This window comes from Jaculus jaculus, chromosome 4 (genome assembly GCF_020740685.1).
Source record: "Jaculus jaculus isolate mJacJac1 chromosome 4, mJacJac1.mat.Y.cur, whole genome shotgun sequence".
NCBI lineage: Eukaryota > Metazoa > Chordata > Mammalia > Rodentia > Dipodidae > Jaculus > Jaculus jaculus.
In genome coordinates, this window is record NC_059105.1 from 92427228 (window position 1) to 92442104 (window position 14877).

Genomic DNA, 14877 nt, shown 5'->3' on the forward strand with positions numbered 1-14877 from the left:
CATTTGTGTGTGTGTGTGTGGTTCCGGTTCTAACTGTGCTCTCTTGTGTTAACTAGTATTTGAGTATTGCTTGTTTTTTCTAGGTTCCTTATATGTGTGCTTTTCCTTTTCTTCAGCATGGAGGATTCTATCAAGTATTTTCTGTAGAGCTGGTTTTGTCTTCAAATACTCCTTTAACCTGCTTTTGTCATGGAATGTCCTTATTTCTCCATCTATTTGAATGGATATCTTTGCAGGATAAAGTAACCTTGGTTGACAGTTGTTATCTTTCAGAACTTGGAATATATCACTCCAGGCCCTTCTGGCTTTTAAAGTTTGTGTTGAATAATCTGTAATCCTGTTGGGCTTGAAAGTTGTTGCATTTAAGTATACCTGACTGAACTAAAGCATCTTGTAAATAGCTGGATTTTTTTTTTTTTAGGAGAAGCAGCAGGAAAAGAAAAAAAAACAAAAAGCAGCCATTTGTCAAATCTTTTTTTTTTTTTTTTTAATTGGGCAGTTTTTCATTTCTTGGTAAGGTAGGAAGTGTTAGGTAAACATGGAATTAGAATATTCTGAAAAAAATAATTTATGTCTTACCATATTGTCTTGAAACAGTGAGAGCATGTTGATAAAGCATTTATAGTTATCTTTATTATGACTCTCATGTGAATTACGATGTTAACAAATAACAATTACAGTGACTACATTGAAGATCTTTTACCATTTATTGAGTGGGGTTAGGATTGGAACCTAGTTCCTATACATTTTTTTGTTTATTTATATATATATATTTGATAGTGACAGAGAGAGAAAGAGGCAGATAGGGAGAGAAGAGAGAGAATGGATGCGCCAGGGCCTCCAGCCACTGCAAACGAATTCTAGATGTGTGCGCCCCCTTGTGCATCTGGCTAACGTGGGACCTGTAGAACCTAGCCTCAAACCAGAGTCCTTAGGCTTCACAGGCAAGCGCTTAACCACTAAGTCATCTCTGCAGCCCTCCTATACATTTTTTCTCAATTTTTTTTTAAGAGAAAGAGGGAGAGAGGGAATAGGCATGCTAGGGCCTCCAGCTACTGCAAATGAACTCCAAACTTATCTATGTAGTCTTATCTATATAGAGTATCATCTGAAGACTGTAACACCTCATCAGCTGTACCTATGTTTAACACTTTATTGGAATCCAGTTTGAGAGATCCACTTAACACTTTGAAAGCTTGTCTGCTGCCAATAATTTCAACTAGCCAGCTGGCACCACCCAAGCTTGGAACTATTCCCATTTCTTTGTGGACAAATCTGATATTCTCTGGAGTCATTAACCTGAAATTGCAAGGTGTAATAAGTTCTCCTCTACACAGTGCTCAGCCTTGAACCAGCACAACACTTATCAAAGGCAGTCTCGAATTTTGTTAATGTGTTTTGCATGAACATAGATAAGGCCATTTCATCCTCTTGAGTTGCTAGTGCTTTCACAGCATTTAAATCAAATCCTGAACAAAACAATACTGTGTGCCCCATGGTCAATGAGACCTTTCCCTTCTGTCCAGTTTTCCAGTTCAGTCACTCTTTCCAAAAGTTGTAGCATCATAATGTCTGAGAAAGCATTAATTTTGTTTGGATTGTTCAGAGTAAGAGTACCAATGCCATTGTACTTTTTCTGAAGGTTAGTAGATCCACCCAAAATCCTAGAAACCACTGAAGTGCCTTTTTCACCTCTTCCTCATTGAAGCCATTAGAAGTAGAATATATTGACACCCCTGTTTGCTGTAGCAGTTTTGTCTTTGTAGACAGAGATGAAGACAAAAGACTTTTTGCAAGCTGGGCAATGCCTTTAATCCCAGCGCTCAGGAAGCAGAGGTGGGAGGATCACCATGAGTTCAAGGTTAGCATGAGACCCTACTTCGAAAAACAAAACAAAAAATTATAAAAAGACTTTTGGCATTTCTTCTGCTGTCCATGTCTTATACCTTGTCTTCCCCCCATGCTCTCTTCTGCTGCCCAGTGCTCACTCTGCTGATCCACCACGCATAACCCTCTGCTCTCCAGTGCATGCCCTATGCTCATCCACATTCTTTTCCCACACATCCCAAGCATGGGTCCAGGGACCTGGAAGTCCCACACCCCATTCATCAATTCTTTTTTTTAATTTTTTTGGTTCATTTTTATTTATTTATTCAAGAGTGACAGAGAGAGAGAGAGAGAATGGGCACGCCAGGGCTTCTGGCCACTGCAAACGAACTCCAGACGCATGCACCCCCTTCTGCATGTGGCAAACATGGGTCCTGGAAAATAGAGCTTCTAACCAGGGTCCATAGGCTTCACAGGCAAGTGCTTAACCGCTAAGCCATCTCTCCAGCCCCCATTCATCAATTGTTAACTGCAACAAAAAAGTCTAAAAATGCTCGCACGCATGCATGCGTGTGCACACACACACACATGAGGTTAGGCACACCAAGAATAGAAACTTAAGTTACATAAAGGCAATTTCAAAAAAATGCAATTACACTTTGCAGGAATTCCATGTTCGGGTAGTATTTTGTCCAGTGTTGTTTAGGACTCATCTTGCTATAGATTTTTATGGCAAGTCTGAAGTGGGAGTTAATGCTAGTGGTATTTTGGATCACTAAGATGTTCTGCTTAGTGGCGATTGCTTCCCAGGTAGCCACCTTGTTTTATATGTTTCAACCCCAGCTCTACAGGCTACAGGAATAACTTAAGGTGCAGAACTGACCATGCCTTCATATGTATCTGGAAGGTCCATACCTCCCACTTGAGTTGCTGAGTGAAATGGGCTATGTTCTTTTAATGTGAGACTACTACATGTTATGGGGTCAGAGACTCAAACCCTCTGTTCAGACTGAGTCACCTAAATTCATCTGCATGAAACAATGGAGGCATTTACCTCTACTCTTTGGGAGTCCAGGGATGCTTTTGGTGATAAAATCTAATGAGACTGTTGGCTGCAACCCAGATTATAGGCTCATATTGATAGACTAACACACATGAAATGATACAAGAAAGTGCTTTAATTCAGAGGTGAAGGGAATAGATACCTCTGATAAATTATTCTTTTGTGTTACTGTTTTAGATATATGTTTATAAATACAAATAGGCTAATCAGCTAGAATGCTTCAGGAAGCAAGCATCAAGAGAATTAGGGCATTTATGTACCATCCTTTGTAGTTACCAACAAAAAATTCCAGAATTAAAACTTCTTAACTAACTTAATTCAAAAGAGCCCAAACGGGGGCTGGAGAGATGGCTTAGCGGTTACCTGTGAAGCCTAAGAACCCCAGTTCAAGGCTTGATTCCCCAGGACCCACGTTAGCCAGATGCACAAGGGGGCACACATGTCTGGAGTTCTTCTGCAGTGGCTGGAGGCCCTGGTGCGCCCATTCTCCCTCTCTATGCCTCTTTCTCTGTCTGTCGCTCTCAAATAAATAAAATAAACAATTTAAAAAAAAAAAAGAGAGCCCAAATGGCTTAAAAGAGCCCCAAAGGACAAGGAATCTAAAATTTCCTGTCAAACAAATGGCAAAAACTCAAATTAACTCAAAGGAGCACAAATGGCTCAAAAGATTCCCCAAAGTGACAAGACAAAAAGGAATGGCAAGGTCCAAAGTATACTGATTGGGAAGAATTTACCAATGGTCTGGATTCGGGCCCATAGAGGTCCATACATACAGCAGCCAATGCTGTTCTGAAATGGAAAGAGACCAAAGTAAATGTGATGTGGACACCTGCACTGAACCCTCCATTTCTTCTTTTGGCTTGACTGGCTGCAAGTGGCAACCCCAAAAAGGGTGTATTTTCTTCTGGTTTAGCTCATCAGTTTCTCAGTGATGTTTCAGGGGAAAATGCTGTGTAACCAGGATTCACCATAAGCAGACCTTAGCCACCTGTCCACATAAGTCAAATAGAAAGCCTACTGATGACAAAAGGCATAGAATTCTAGCTGTAATCAACATGACATGTTATAAATTCAAATCAAGGAATTCATTGACCCTAAGTCTGTCTTCAGTGCACTGGAAAGAAGAATTGAGGCAGGAGACAAAAGATGTGCTTAAGCAGTCTTGGTTAGTGTGTGGCTTAATCATGATGTCAATTTTGTTTCTGTGCAGTAGTATATTTTGAATAAATTGTTGCTTGAAGGGAGAAGTTGGTTGCCATAAGATGATTGTTCTATCTTGGGATTGATGTTATGGTGAGGTGTGGTCCCCACCCTCCTTGACCTCTGCTAGTGTGGAGTTCCTGGTGACTGTCTTGTGTGGTAGTACTGTATAAAATTGTTCTTGGATTCCTTGATGGATGACTGGTTACAGGACAAAGAACATATGAGGCTATAGTTAAACCCTCCCGAGTCTGGAAACTAGACCCCATTCAGCATGTTTGTCTCCTGGATAAGTATATGCCTTCTCAAAACACCTTTTGTGGGCCTGTTGGCATCACTGACATTTTATAAATACCTACCTGAATCCCAAGGTTTGTTGCCCAAAGACCATGGAAGATGTGAAATTATTGTTCCTATTTGAGGATATAAGCCAGTAGACAACCCTCCCTTCTATCTTGCTACTATTAATGTCACATCATGATAATATTTGTTTTCTTTCGTTTTGTCCATTGCTTTATTGTCAACTTTGGGTGGCATTATATTATACTTGAAATCTAAAAGTGTTCTCAATTAGAGGTTGCTGTCAATTAGGCAGTTTTCTTTAGTGTAATTTAATTATGGATAAAGAGAAATGACCATGCTCATAGAATAATTTACAAAAGAGTCATTTAACATAGATTGTGTAAGGTTTGTTGAGTAGAGTAAGCAATGGAAGGTTTCCTTGAAGGATGATTCTGTTGGATGCTGCATAGTGGGAAAAAAAGGGAAAGAGTAGGGGAATAGAACATTTAAGGGAAAAGAGAAGAGTCATTGTAAGAACTACTTGTGTGTCAGAGAACCTATATTTTAGGCCAAGGGAAAGGGACTCATTGGGGATTATTTCAGTATTTAAAAGTTTTAAACATTTCCACATTTAAAAGCTTGTGTTTATTTTGATACTATGAATATAAGTTTTAAATACTCTTTAATCCTATTTTTTTAAGGAATCAAATTTGTTGAAATGAGTAATCGCAAAACAAAGAGTAACATCTTAGTACGTGCAGAGTCCCTTTCACAGGTTAGTATGCATTTTCTGTCATCTCAAGCTCCTTACCTTGCTAAGATGAACAGAGAAATAGTCTTCTTTTTAATTAAATTTTACTTTCTTCACACTTAAGAGGACTCTCTTCTTAGGGAGATATCTTTACAAGTTCATAAGTGCAATCATATGAAAGCAGATTATTCCAAATTGTGATTGTTGTTACTGCTAACAGTTGTTTTCAAATTTTAATTTTAGTTAGTATCGTTAGTCTTATATTAATGTCTGGTGCTGTTTCTTAATTTCATTTTTTGTGTTTAAAATAATTGGCTCCTACCTTTACTCACATCTTTTTAAAAATGTGTGATTTCAACTTATTTACAGTGTTTAGATTCAAGATTTGTACTTCTGTTAAATTTATTCTGAAGTATATTGTTATGTTAAATTATTTTCTTACTGTTATCTTTGCTTGTTTATAAAATTGCTGTTTTAACTTGCAATCTTGCTCAACCCATTTGTTATAGGTTTTTTCTAGCTGTATTTATGAGAGTGTTCTGTATTCAGTATCTGCAAATAGTAATAGTTTTGCTATTTCATTTTCAATCTGAATGTCTTTGATTTTTTTCTTGCCTAGTTACTATAGTCTAAAAACAACTGTAGAGTGTTGACTAGGAGTAGTGAGAATCCCCATTCTTTTTTACATAGGAGGGAGGGTGCATTACTGGCCTAGAGCCCAGAGCTTCAAGCATACTAGTAAGTTCTCTACCACTGAGCAGTATGGTCTCGTACCATGATTCCTTTTGTGGATGCCTTTTATCAGTTTGAGGAAATCCCTGTATATTCCTTCTTTAGTGACTATTTTAATTCTTAGTATTAACTTAAAAGCATACTGTTGCAGTCAGGTTAAAGTGCTTGCCTGCTAAGTCTAAGGACCCAGCTTCAATTCTTCAGAATCTACATAAGCCAGATGCACATGGTGGTGCATTTGTCTGGAGTTTGTTTGCAGTGGCTGGAGGACCTGGCACAACCATTCTGTTTCTTCTCTCCCCCTCTCCCTCCCCCTTTCCCTTTCTACCTCCCTCCCTCTTTCTCTGTCAAATAAATAAATAAAGACTATTTGACTCTATGACATGAATTTTCATAACTAAGTCTAAGACCTAGTTCCAAGGTAACCTCAAAAATATAGATAAGAATTTGCTTTTTACTTTGTTGCAATTGTTGTTTACTTGTATTTTCTTTTCCCATTATGCAGATGGATCCCAAGATCTGAACTCATCTATTTTATAGACCAGCTAAATAGCATTTCTCTCACATATGTAAACATTGGCTTACATGTTGAACTACTACTGTTTTGAAGTTTGTTTTGTAAATCTTCCATTTGTTTACAATGTTTTTAGGCACAGATTATACAATTCTGGAATTTTTAGAAATAGTTTTTTATTTGAGAGAAAGAGAATATAAATATGAATATGCTGAGACTTCTTTCTGCTATAAACAAATTCCATATATATGCACCACTTTGTGCATCTCATTTTACATGGGTACTGGGGAATTGAACTCAGATCAGCAAGCTTTGCAAACAAATGCCTTTAACCAGTAAGCCATCTTACCAGCCCATTGTCAGATCTCTATGCTTAAACTCTAATAGGCACTCAAAACTTTATGAACTTTAAAGTTTCATAGTTTTCTTTAGAATCTTTTTTTTTTTAATCCTTTTATGACAGATTAAGCTGAGCTATTTTTAGATTTGTGGCCTCTAGTGAGACCACTGAGTATGTGGCCCATTACTTTACATTATTATATTTCTTCCTGTATTTGTTCCTTGGCTAACATACTATCTAAAGTGAAATATTTATTCATTCATATACATTAGAATAGCCTTCAAGGGCTGGAGAGATGGCTCACTTTTTTAGGAGCTTGCCTGCAAAGCTTAGAAACCCGGGTTTGATTCCCCAGTACCCACATAAGGCTGGATGCACAAAGTGGTTCATGTACCTGGAGTATGTTTGTAGCCGTTAAGGCCCTGGTTTGCCGATTCCCTTTTTTTCTCCCTCTCTCTGTCTCTTTCTCTATCTCTTTCTCCTCTATTTCTCTTTGCTTGCAAGTAAATAAAAATATTTTTTTAAAAATCGCCTTCAAGTTATGTAGTTAAAGTAATTCTCACACTTAAACTTTCACAACTAAATTCTTATCATTTCTCTGAGACTTGATAAATAAAAGAATCATTAATTTCATAGCTCACAAAAATGGTTCTAGAGGGGACTGGAAGGATGGCTTAGTGGTTAAGGCATTTCCCTGCAAAGCCAAAGGACCCAGGTTTGATTCCTCAGGACCCATGTTGGCCAGATGCACACGCATCTGGAGTTTGTTTGCAGTGGCTAGAGGCCCTGGTGTGCCCGTTCTCTCTCCCCCCCCCACCTTTTTCTATCAAGTAAATAAAATTTGGGACAAGTATTGTGAATCATTGAACTGATTCATTAACACCTAATTCTGACAGCTATATATGCATTCATTTGCAATTGCATATGTGATAGTATATTCATATATTCCTAATTATTCCCCCTATTTTTGTCAGGTACAAAGAATTTTACGTGAAAGATTTTGCCATAGTACTCATGGTGAACTATTTGGAGTGCAAGTACAATACAAGTAAGTCTAGCTATTTCTTCCTGTGTTACAATCTTATTTACAGATGCTCTTCGGAATTTGTAAAAAGTTAACAGTATGCAGATTTTATCTAAATAAGTAGAAAGTATATTTCAGAAATGTAAAATTTGTGTGTTAAATATAAAACCACAAAATTCATATAGCAAGAGCATATACAAATATTTATAACATGAGAAAGCCCATTAACAATAAAACTTGCTTTGTTTCTATTATCTGATAATACTGAAAGAATTCTGACCTCGTCCTTACTACTTAGTACTTAAAAGCAGCTAGCCCAGGAGGAGAAAACCCAGTTGTTAAAGTAATTTATCTCCAAACCTAGGAGATCTAAGAACTGCCACCGTTGTCTTATTTTCTGCCATCATAAAATCCAATGTATTTCAAATTTACTGATTTCTTCTTTGGTTTCCCAGAAAGTCTACATTATCCTGTTACCCTTTATCCTATATGTATATCTTGCTATTGGACTATTAGACACTTTTAAGTCTAGAGCCCAAAGGGAGAGAAGAGAGAAAATTATATGCATATTCAAATTTAGTTTTTAAAAAGTATGAGTAAACTTTCCTGGCTATTTTTTTTTAATTTTTAGCTTATTTATATTCTTATAGGCACTTAATTGAGCTGCTAAAAAGAACTGCTATCCATGGAGAAAGTAACTCTGTACTTATTATTGGACCCAGAGGATCAGGAAAGACCATGGTAAAAGATATAATTTGTGGTATTTCTTTGCTTAGGTAGACATTTGAAGTTTTGTACTTCAGATAACACTCGAAATGCTTTTCATCTTATTACTTAGTAACCGTTTTGCTTTTCTTTCCCATTTAAATCACAACAGGCATTTTTTTTTTAATTTTGTTTATTTTTTTGAGAGCGACAGACACAGAGAGAAAGAGAGAGGGAGAGAGAGAGAATGGGCGCGCCAGGGCTTCCAGCCTCTGCAAACGAACTCCAGACACGTGCGCCCCCTTGTGCATCTGGCTAACGTGGGACCTGGGGAACCAAGCCTCGAACCAGGGTCCTTAGGCTTCACAGGCAAGCGCTTAACCGCTAAGCCATCTCTTCAGCCCACAATAGGCATTTTTTAAAGCCCTTAAAAGTAAGGGTTAAACATAAGATTTTTAATCCTGCCTTTCCTCAGTGGCAAGTTTTCTCTTAATATTTATTCCTTCTTGGTGTTTTGTCTTTTAAGCAGTAGACTGACATCTGACCAAGAAACTAGCACTTACTAAGCCCATATTTGGTACCTTTTAAAATCTGCATTCATATATATACTTTACTTCAAGCCTGCAAGGTAGATTTTATCCATTTTTTAAATAGATTAAGACATTTTCATATTATCCTTCCCCCATGTTTTTCCTTTTGATTGGTTATTAAACTTCACAGGTTTTTCACATCTAAACATCTTTCCCTCCTTAATTGCTTAGTTATGCAGAATGAAAGTTGTCCTTCCCCATTCCTTCTTTCATACAGAATATCAAACAAATTATGCTGGCACTACTATTGCTAAATAATACATGTTTTCTTGTATTTTATACATAACTACTAATTTATTCTCAGTGAATTTTAATTTTAAATGGATATATATAAAGTATGAGTAAATGATTTAAAATTGCATTTATTTTTCAAGCAATTAGAATTTTAATTTGATTACCCATTGCTATTACTGATTAAAGTATATAAGTTTATAATTTAGCGATTGTTGTGATTTCAAGAATTTTCATTATTATTAGATTTTCAGTATTTATATCACTTCCACAATGCCATGGAGTTGCATTCTTAGGTCATGATTTTTTTCCTCCTTTGAATTATGTAAGTTTTGCTCAATTTTGTTTTGTGGGAAAATTCTAAGGACAGACTTTTCTGTTTACATTTATAGATTGTCAGTCATAAACATCTCAAATCTCAGTGGCTTAACAAATCAGAAGTTGTTCTTAGCTTGTGCTAATTATACACAAATCCATAATAACAGGAGTAGGCAGATCTACAGAAATAATAAGTTTGTGTTTAGATAAGTTCATTGGAAGAGTGCTGTAACTTTAGATGCATACATATATAAAATGTGAATTGGTTTTCAGTAATTCTCTTCAAATAGTTTATTTTGAAACATCAGAAACATAAATGTAAGGCAAATACAAAAATAATGAAGAAGAAACACACAATGACATATTTAAAAATGTTAACAGCAATATTTTGAAGGTATAAATAAGTTTAGATAGGGATAAGGAACCCAATGACAGAGAAGTTCCATCTTACCTCAATTCTTTACTGTCACTACTCAGCAGGGACACCACTACTAGTATAGGGGTTGTAATTTGAGATTGATCACTTTTGTGCATGTGAGTGTAAGTGCGCATGGTACTGGACATGTAGGTATGTGTGGAGGTCAGAGTACAACTTTTAGTTTGGTCCCCTCCTTTCCATCTCATTTGAGGAAGGCAAGGTTTTTGTCTTGATTTTGCTCTAGTGTTATTCTTTGTGGTGCTCACTGTGAAGTTTGGGGAAATTCTCCTATCCCTGCTTCTCATCTTGCTGTCAACATCCTAGGACTAGAGAAGCCCACCAAGACATACAGCCCTTGAGCAAATTCAGATACTCAAGCTTAAGCAGCCACGTGCTTTATCCACTAAACCAACTTTTCCAACCCAAGATGGTTTACTTGTAAGGGGCACTAGATTACCTGTGATCTAAAGTAGAATTTTCTGACCTATTAAAACCATATAGATATGCCAGAAATAATTGTTATGTTTGATATTCATGTGAGAAAGTTCATAATTTAAATGTGGTTATTATTTGCTGTTTCCTTTTGCAGAAGAGTGTTGTATCAAAAAGCTCTAGCCTATTACAAATGTCTTAAAATAGTTTGCCAGTTGTCCTGGTACTTTTGTTGGACAGTTTCTTTTTTGTTTTGTCCTCATTTAATTTGGATTCCATAAATTCTTATTTATTTATATCATCACCTGATTTTCCTGTACCATTTAATTTACGAATACTCTTCTAGTTAGGAATGGTCCTTCACCATTATTCTTTCTAAAACTTTTTCATTTTTCCTAACCCTATTCATTTTCACGTTCCAGGAATTTATATAGTGGCAATTTTAGGTAATATAAATGGGATTGTAATATAAGAATGAAGAATGAGATCTGAAACCTTTATGAAAATATGAAATTTTATAATTGCCCAGTTAGTACTTTCCAAGGGTAAATATTCTTGTAGCAATTATCATTACCACTATATTATTCTTTATTGCAACATTTAACCTTTTTTAATTTGGACTTTTTCTTTATAAATATTTATTTACTTATTTGCAAGAAAAGATAGAGAGAGAGAGCTGGTGAGAGTATGGGTGCACCAGAACCTCTTGCCACCGCTAACAAAATCCAGATGGATGGGCCACCCTGTGCATCTAGCTAATTTGGACACTGGTGAATCATACCCAGGTTGTCAGGCCCTACAGGCAAGGGCCTTTATCTGCTGAGCCATATCGCCAGGCCCTAATTTTGATTCTTTAAGAATGTATTTTATAAAAAGCCAGTATGTCCTCAAACTTAGTATGTGTCTAAACCTTAACTGATCCTTCTTTCTCCACCTCCTAAGTGGTAGAATTACAGACATGCACCATCATATCTTGATAACTTTTTGTAATAAGGTCATTCTCTGTACTTAGCCATTAACCGAGAATTCTTTTTTAGTTGAATTTTTTTCTCATTTTCATATGATAGCATGCAAAGTATTTTATGGTATGCCATAGGAATTGATGTACTGGTAATAGACTTTGATGTTTAATGCTTTATTCAGTTTTTACCATGTGTGTGTGTGTGTACATGTAGCTTCAGAAACGCCATCCTAGATGCCATGTTCAGCATTTTTTATGTGGGTATGGTTGTTGAATTCAGGTCCTTGGGTTTGTGAAGAAGATAACTGACCCACTAAGCAATCTCCCTATCCCAGAAAGAATAGATTTTATAATCATTTAGCAATATTCAGACCTATTGTTTCTGTAGGTTTTAACTGATTGTAATGATACGTAGCACAAAAAATGTTATATATAATAAATGTAATGAGACTTGAAAATTATAAAAAACAGTAATTTAAAGCAACATGAAGACAAATGTTTCTTTTAACATTTTAGGGTTGTTTCCAAAGTATATTAAGTATATTTAAGTATATTATTGAGAAAATGTGATATTAGTTATGGCTCTGGTATCTTATAATTCAGAGAATCAGTTTTATTTAGTTATACTTTTCAGCTATGAAGTATTTAAAAATATATTAGTGAAAAAGGGCACTTTGCTTATATGGGCTTCTTTTTGTCCTTTTTAAACATTTTTTTTAATTTATTCAGTTAATAAATCATGCTTTGAAAGAACTCATGGAAATAGAAGTGAGTGAAAATGTATTACAAGTTCACCTAAATGGTAAGTATATCATTGAAATAGTAGAAAGTACATAGCCTTTCGTATTGTTAAAATAAATTCACTTTTATTTAAATAAAGCCAAAAGGACTTTTTCTTCTTTTTTTCCCCTGAATAGTAACTACCTACCCTTAAGAGAGTTCAGTATGTACAGTGTGATTTTTGATCCCCAATACGTATCCACATAGAATTGCCCAGTATGATGGCATGTGCTTATAATCCTGGCACTGGGGAAGCAAAGACAAGTGGATCGCTGGGGCTTGCTGGGCAGCTAGTATAGGCTACTTGGTGAGTTTCAAGCCTATAAAAGAACCATGTCACCAAAAATAGGAAGAAAAAAAGATAAACACCACCACCAAAGATTCCCCTTGTTAGTGTGTGCACATGTGCGCACACATTAAAAAAAAAGACTGATGAACCAAAAGAAGTCTGTTCTTACTCTCAATCTAGACATTGATTACCAAATGTCTATATTGTTGGGGGCTTTTTTTTTTTTTGAGGTAGAGTCTCACTGTAGTTCAGGCTGACCTGGAATTCACTTTGTAGTCTCAGGGTGGCCTCAAACTCACAGCCATCCTCCTACTTTGCCTCCCAAGTGCTGGGATTAAAGGTGTGTTCCACCACACCTGGCTTGTTGTAATGTACTGGTAATCTGTGTCAAATGCATATTTTAGTTAAATCCTTTTAAATGAACTGTATTTCAGGATTGCTTCATATCAATGATAAAATTGCTCTAAAGGAGATCACAAGGCAGTTATATCTGGAAAATGTGGTTGGAGATAAAGTTTTTGTAAGTGCAACTTAGTTCTTAAATAAGCCTTAAAGTAAACTAGCAAAAATATATTTCTTGAAAATAAGGAGAAAGATTCAAATATTCTGAATTGAAATGTGGAAAACTCATTAAAATATTTAATATATTACGATACATTTAGTTTGAAGCTTTTATGTTTGAAATTTTTCTTATTTGCAATTTATAGTAGTTATACAGTAGATTAGAACTCTGAGTTTATATAGATCTTTTCTTAGTTTGTTCCTTTATAAAATAAGTCCTCTTGGACATGTGTGTGTGTGGTTTGAGTGTACTTTTGTTTGTGTATCTACACAATGGAATTCTATACAGCAGTAAGAAAAAACAACACAAAGAAATTTGAGGAAAAATGTGTGTGGATGCATTTTCACATGCATTTGAAGACTAGGGGACAACCTTAAGTGTTATTCCTCAGATTTGCTTCACATCTCTTTTTGAGAGAAGGTCTCTCATTAGCCTGGAGTTGATTAATTAGGCTAGAGTTGGTGATGAGCAAGCCCTAAAAAGCCTTCCTTCTCTGCCTTCCCAGCACCAGGATTACGGGCATGTACCACCATGTCAAACATTGTTAGGTGGGTTTTGAGTATTGAACTCAGGTTCTCATTCTTTCCAGGTAAACCTAGCCATGTCCTTTGAAATTTTATTAAACTTTTTACCTGACACCAAATTTATAGGACTAAAGAACCATGATTAATTTAATTTATATTCTAATTTTCAAGGAGAAATTACCTATTCTCATCCTGCATATGCAATTGAAGTGAGATAGAAGTATTCCAAGTTGAAGTTTTAGCTACTACCATTCATACAGAACTCTCACTGTAATAACTATGTACTCTTGGCTGCAGTGACACAACCGTAGCCTCCTGGCATTTTGGGATTTAATTATTTAATAATTATTTATGAAAATTGGAACCAACCATATGCTCCCCTATTCTGCAGATTCTAGAAATGCAAGCTTACAATGTCCCTTTTATAAATACAATGTTCTATTTTCTGTGCATAATCTAATTTCTAATCTTGGAACCTATGACTTGGTCAAAAGAAGTTCTATTTCAGTAGACTCAGTTTGACTTGGTTTCCAGATGATCTGGATAAGTCTGTCATTCCTTAATAGACATTTTAGTGCCATTCCTATGTGAAGTAATGGAAGATGCAGTTTATTATCCTGTTCTAATGACTTTTTTTTTTTTTTTCGAGGTAGGGTCTCATTCTGGTACAGGCTGACCTGGAATTAACTCTGTGGTCTCAGGGTGGCCTTGAACTCACGGCTATCCTCCTACCTCTGCCTCCCGGGTGCTGGGATTGAAGGCGTGCGCCGCCACGCCTGGCATGTTCTAATGACTTTTAATGTCAGCATGACATTAGCACTTTGGATTTGTAGGTCCTGACTCTGTTTATGCAACCAACTACAAACGAAAACATTCCAGAAGGGTATTTATACTGAACCTGTACAGCCTTTCCACTTTGTTATCTCCTAATCAGTATAGTTACACTCTTTGTATGACATTATATTATATTAGGTACTTCAACACTAAAGATGGTTTAAAGTATAGAGGTGGATAGCTTACTAAACATTGTGCCATTTTATAGAAAAGAAAACCTTTAGCATATATGTATTTTAGTGTCCCTGAGGAGAGTAGGGCAAGAACAAGCCATCCAGGATAACAAAGGATGACCATCTGGGGATTATTTACCTCGTCCATCATATTGATAAATTGTCTGAGGCTCAAATTAGGTTGGCCTAAGATTACGAAATGTTAAAAACTAGATACCAAGAATAATAATTACTTCACCCAGAATTTTTCCATGTTCATATACTCATAGCATACATATGTATAAGTACATGATATATATATACATACATATTTATGTAAGTATATTA

At 36.0% G+C, this 14877-nt stretch overlaps 1 protein-coding gene and 1 pseudogene across 6 annotated transcripts in view; one reads left to right on the forward strand and one right to left on the reverse strand.

The window, feature by feature from the left end:
* Positions 1 to 14877, forward strand: part of Orc4 (origin recognition complex subunit 4) — a 59761-nt gene that overhangs the window by 26079 nt on the left and 18805 nt on the right. For 5 of the 6 annotated variants that reach the window (XM_045148069.1, XM_004651824.2, XM_045148072.1 and 2 more), the window contains exons 2-6: positions 5074 to 5147; positions 7684 to 7757; positions 8384 to 8474; positions 12118 to 12190; positions 12892 to 12977. In XM_045148069.1, coding sequence (XP_045004004.1) covers positions 5074 to 5147; positions 7684 to 7757; positions 8384 to 8474; positions 12118 to 12190; positions 12892 to 12977 — 398 coding nt within the window. The remainder of the gene's footprint in view (positions 1 to 5073; positions 5148 to 7683; positions 7758 to 8383; positions 8475 to 12117; positions 12191 to 12891; positions 12978 to 14877) is intronic. The other variant, XM_045148073.1, reaches the window with a different exon arrangement.
* LOC101607608 lies at positions 1089 to 4481 on the reverse strand (annotated as a pseudogene).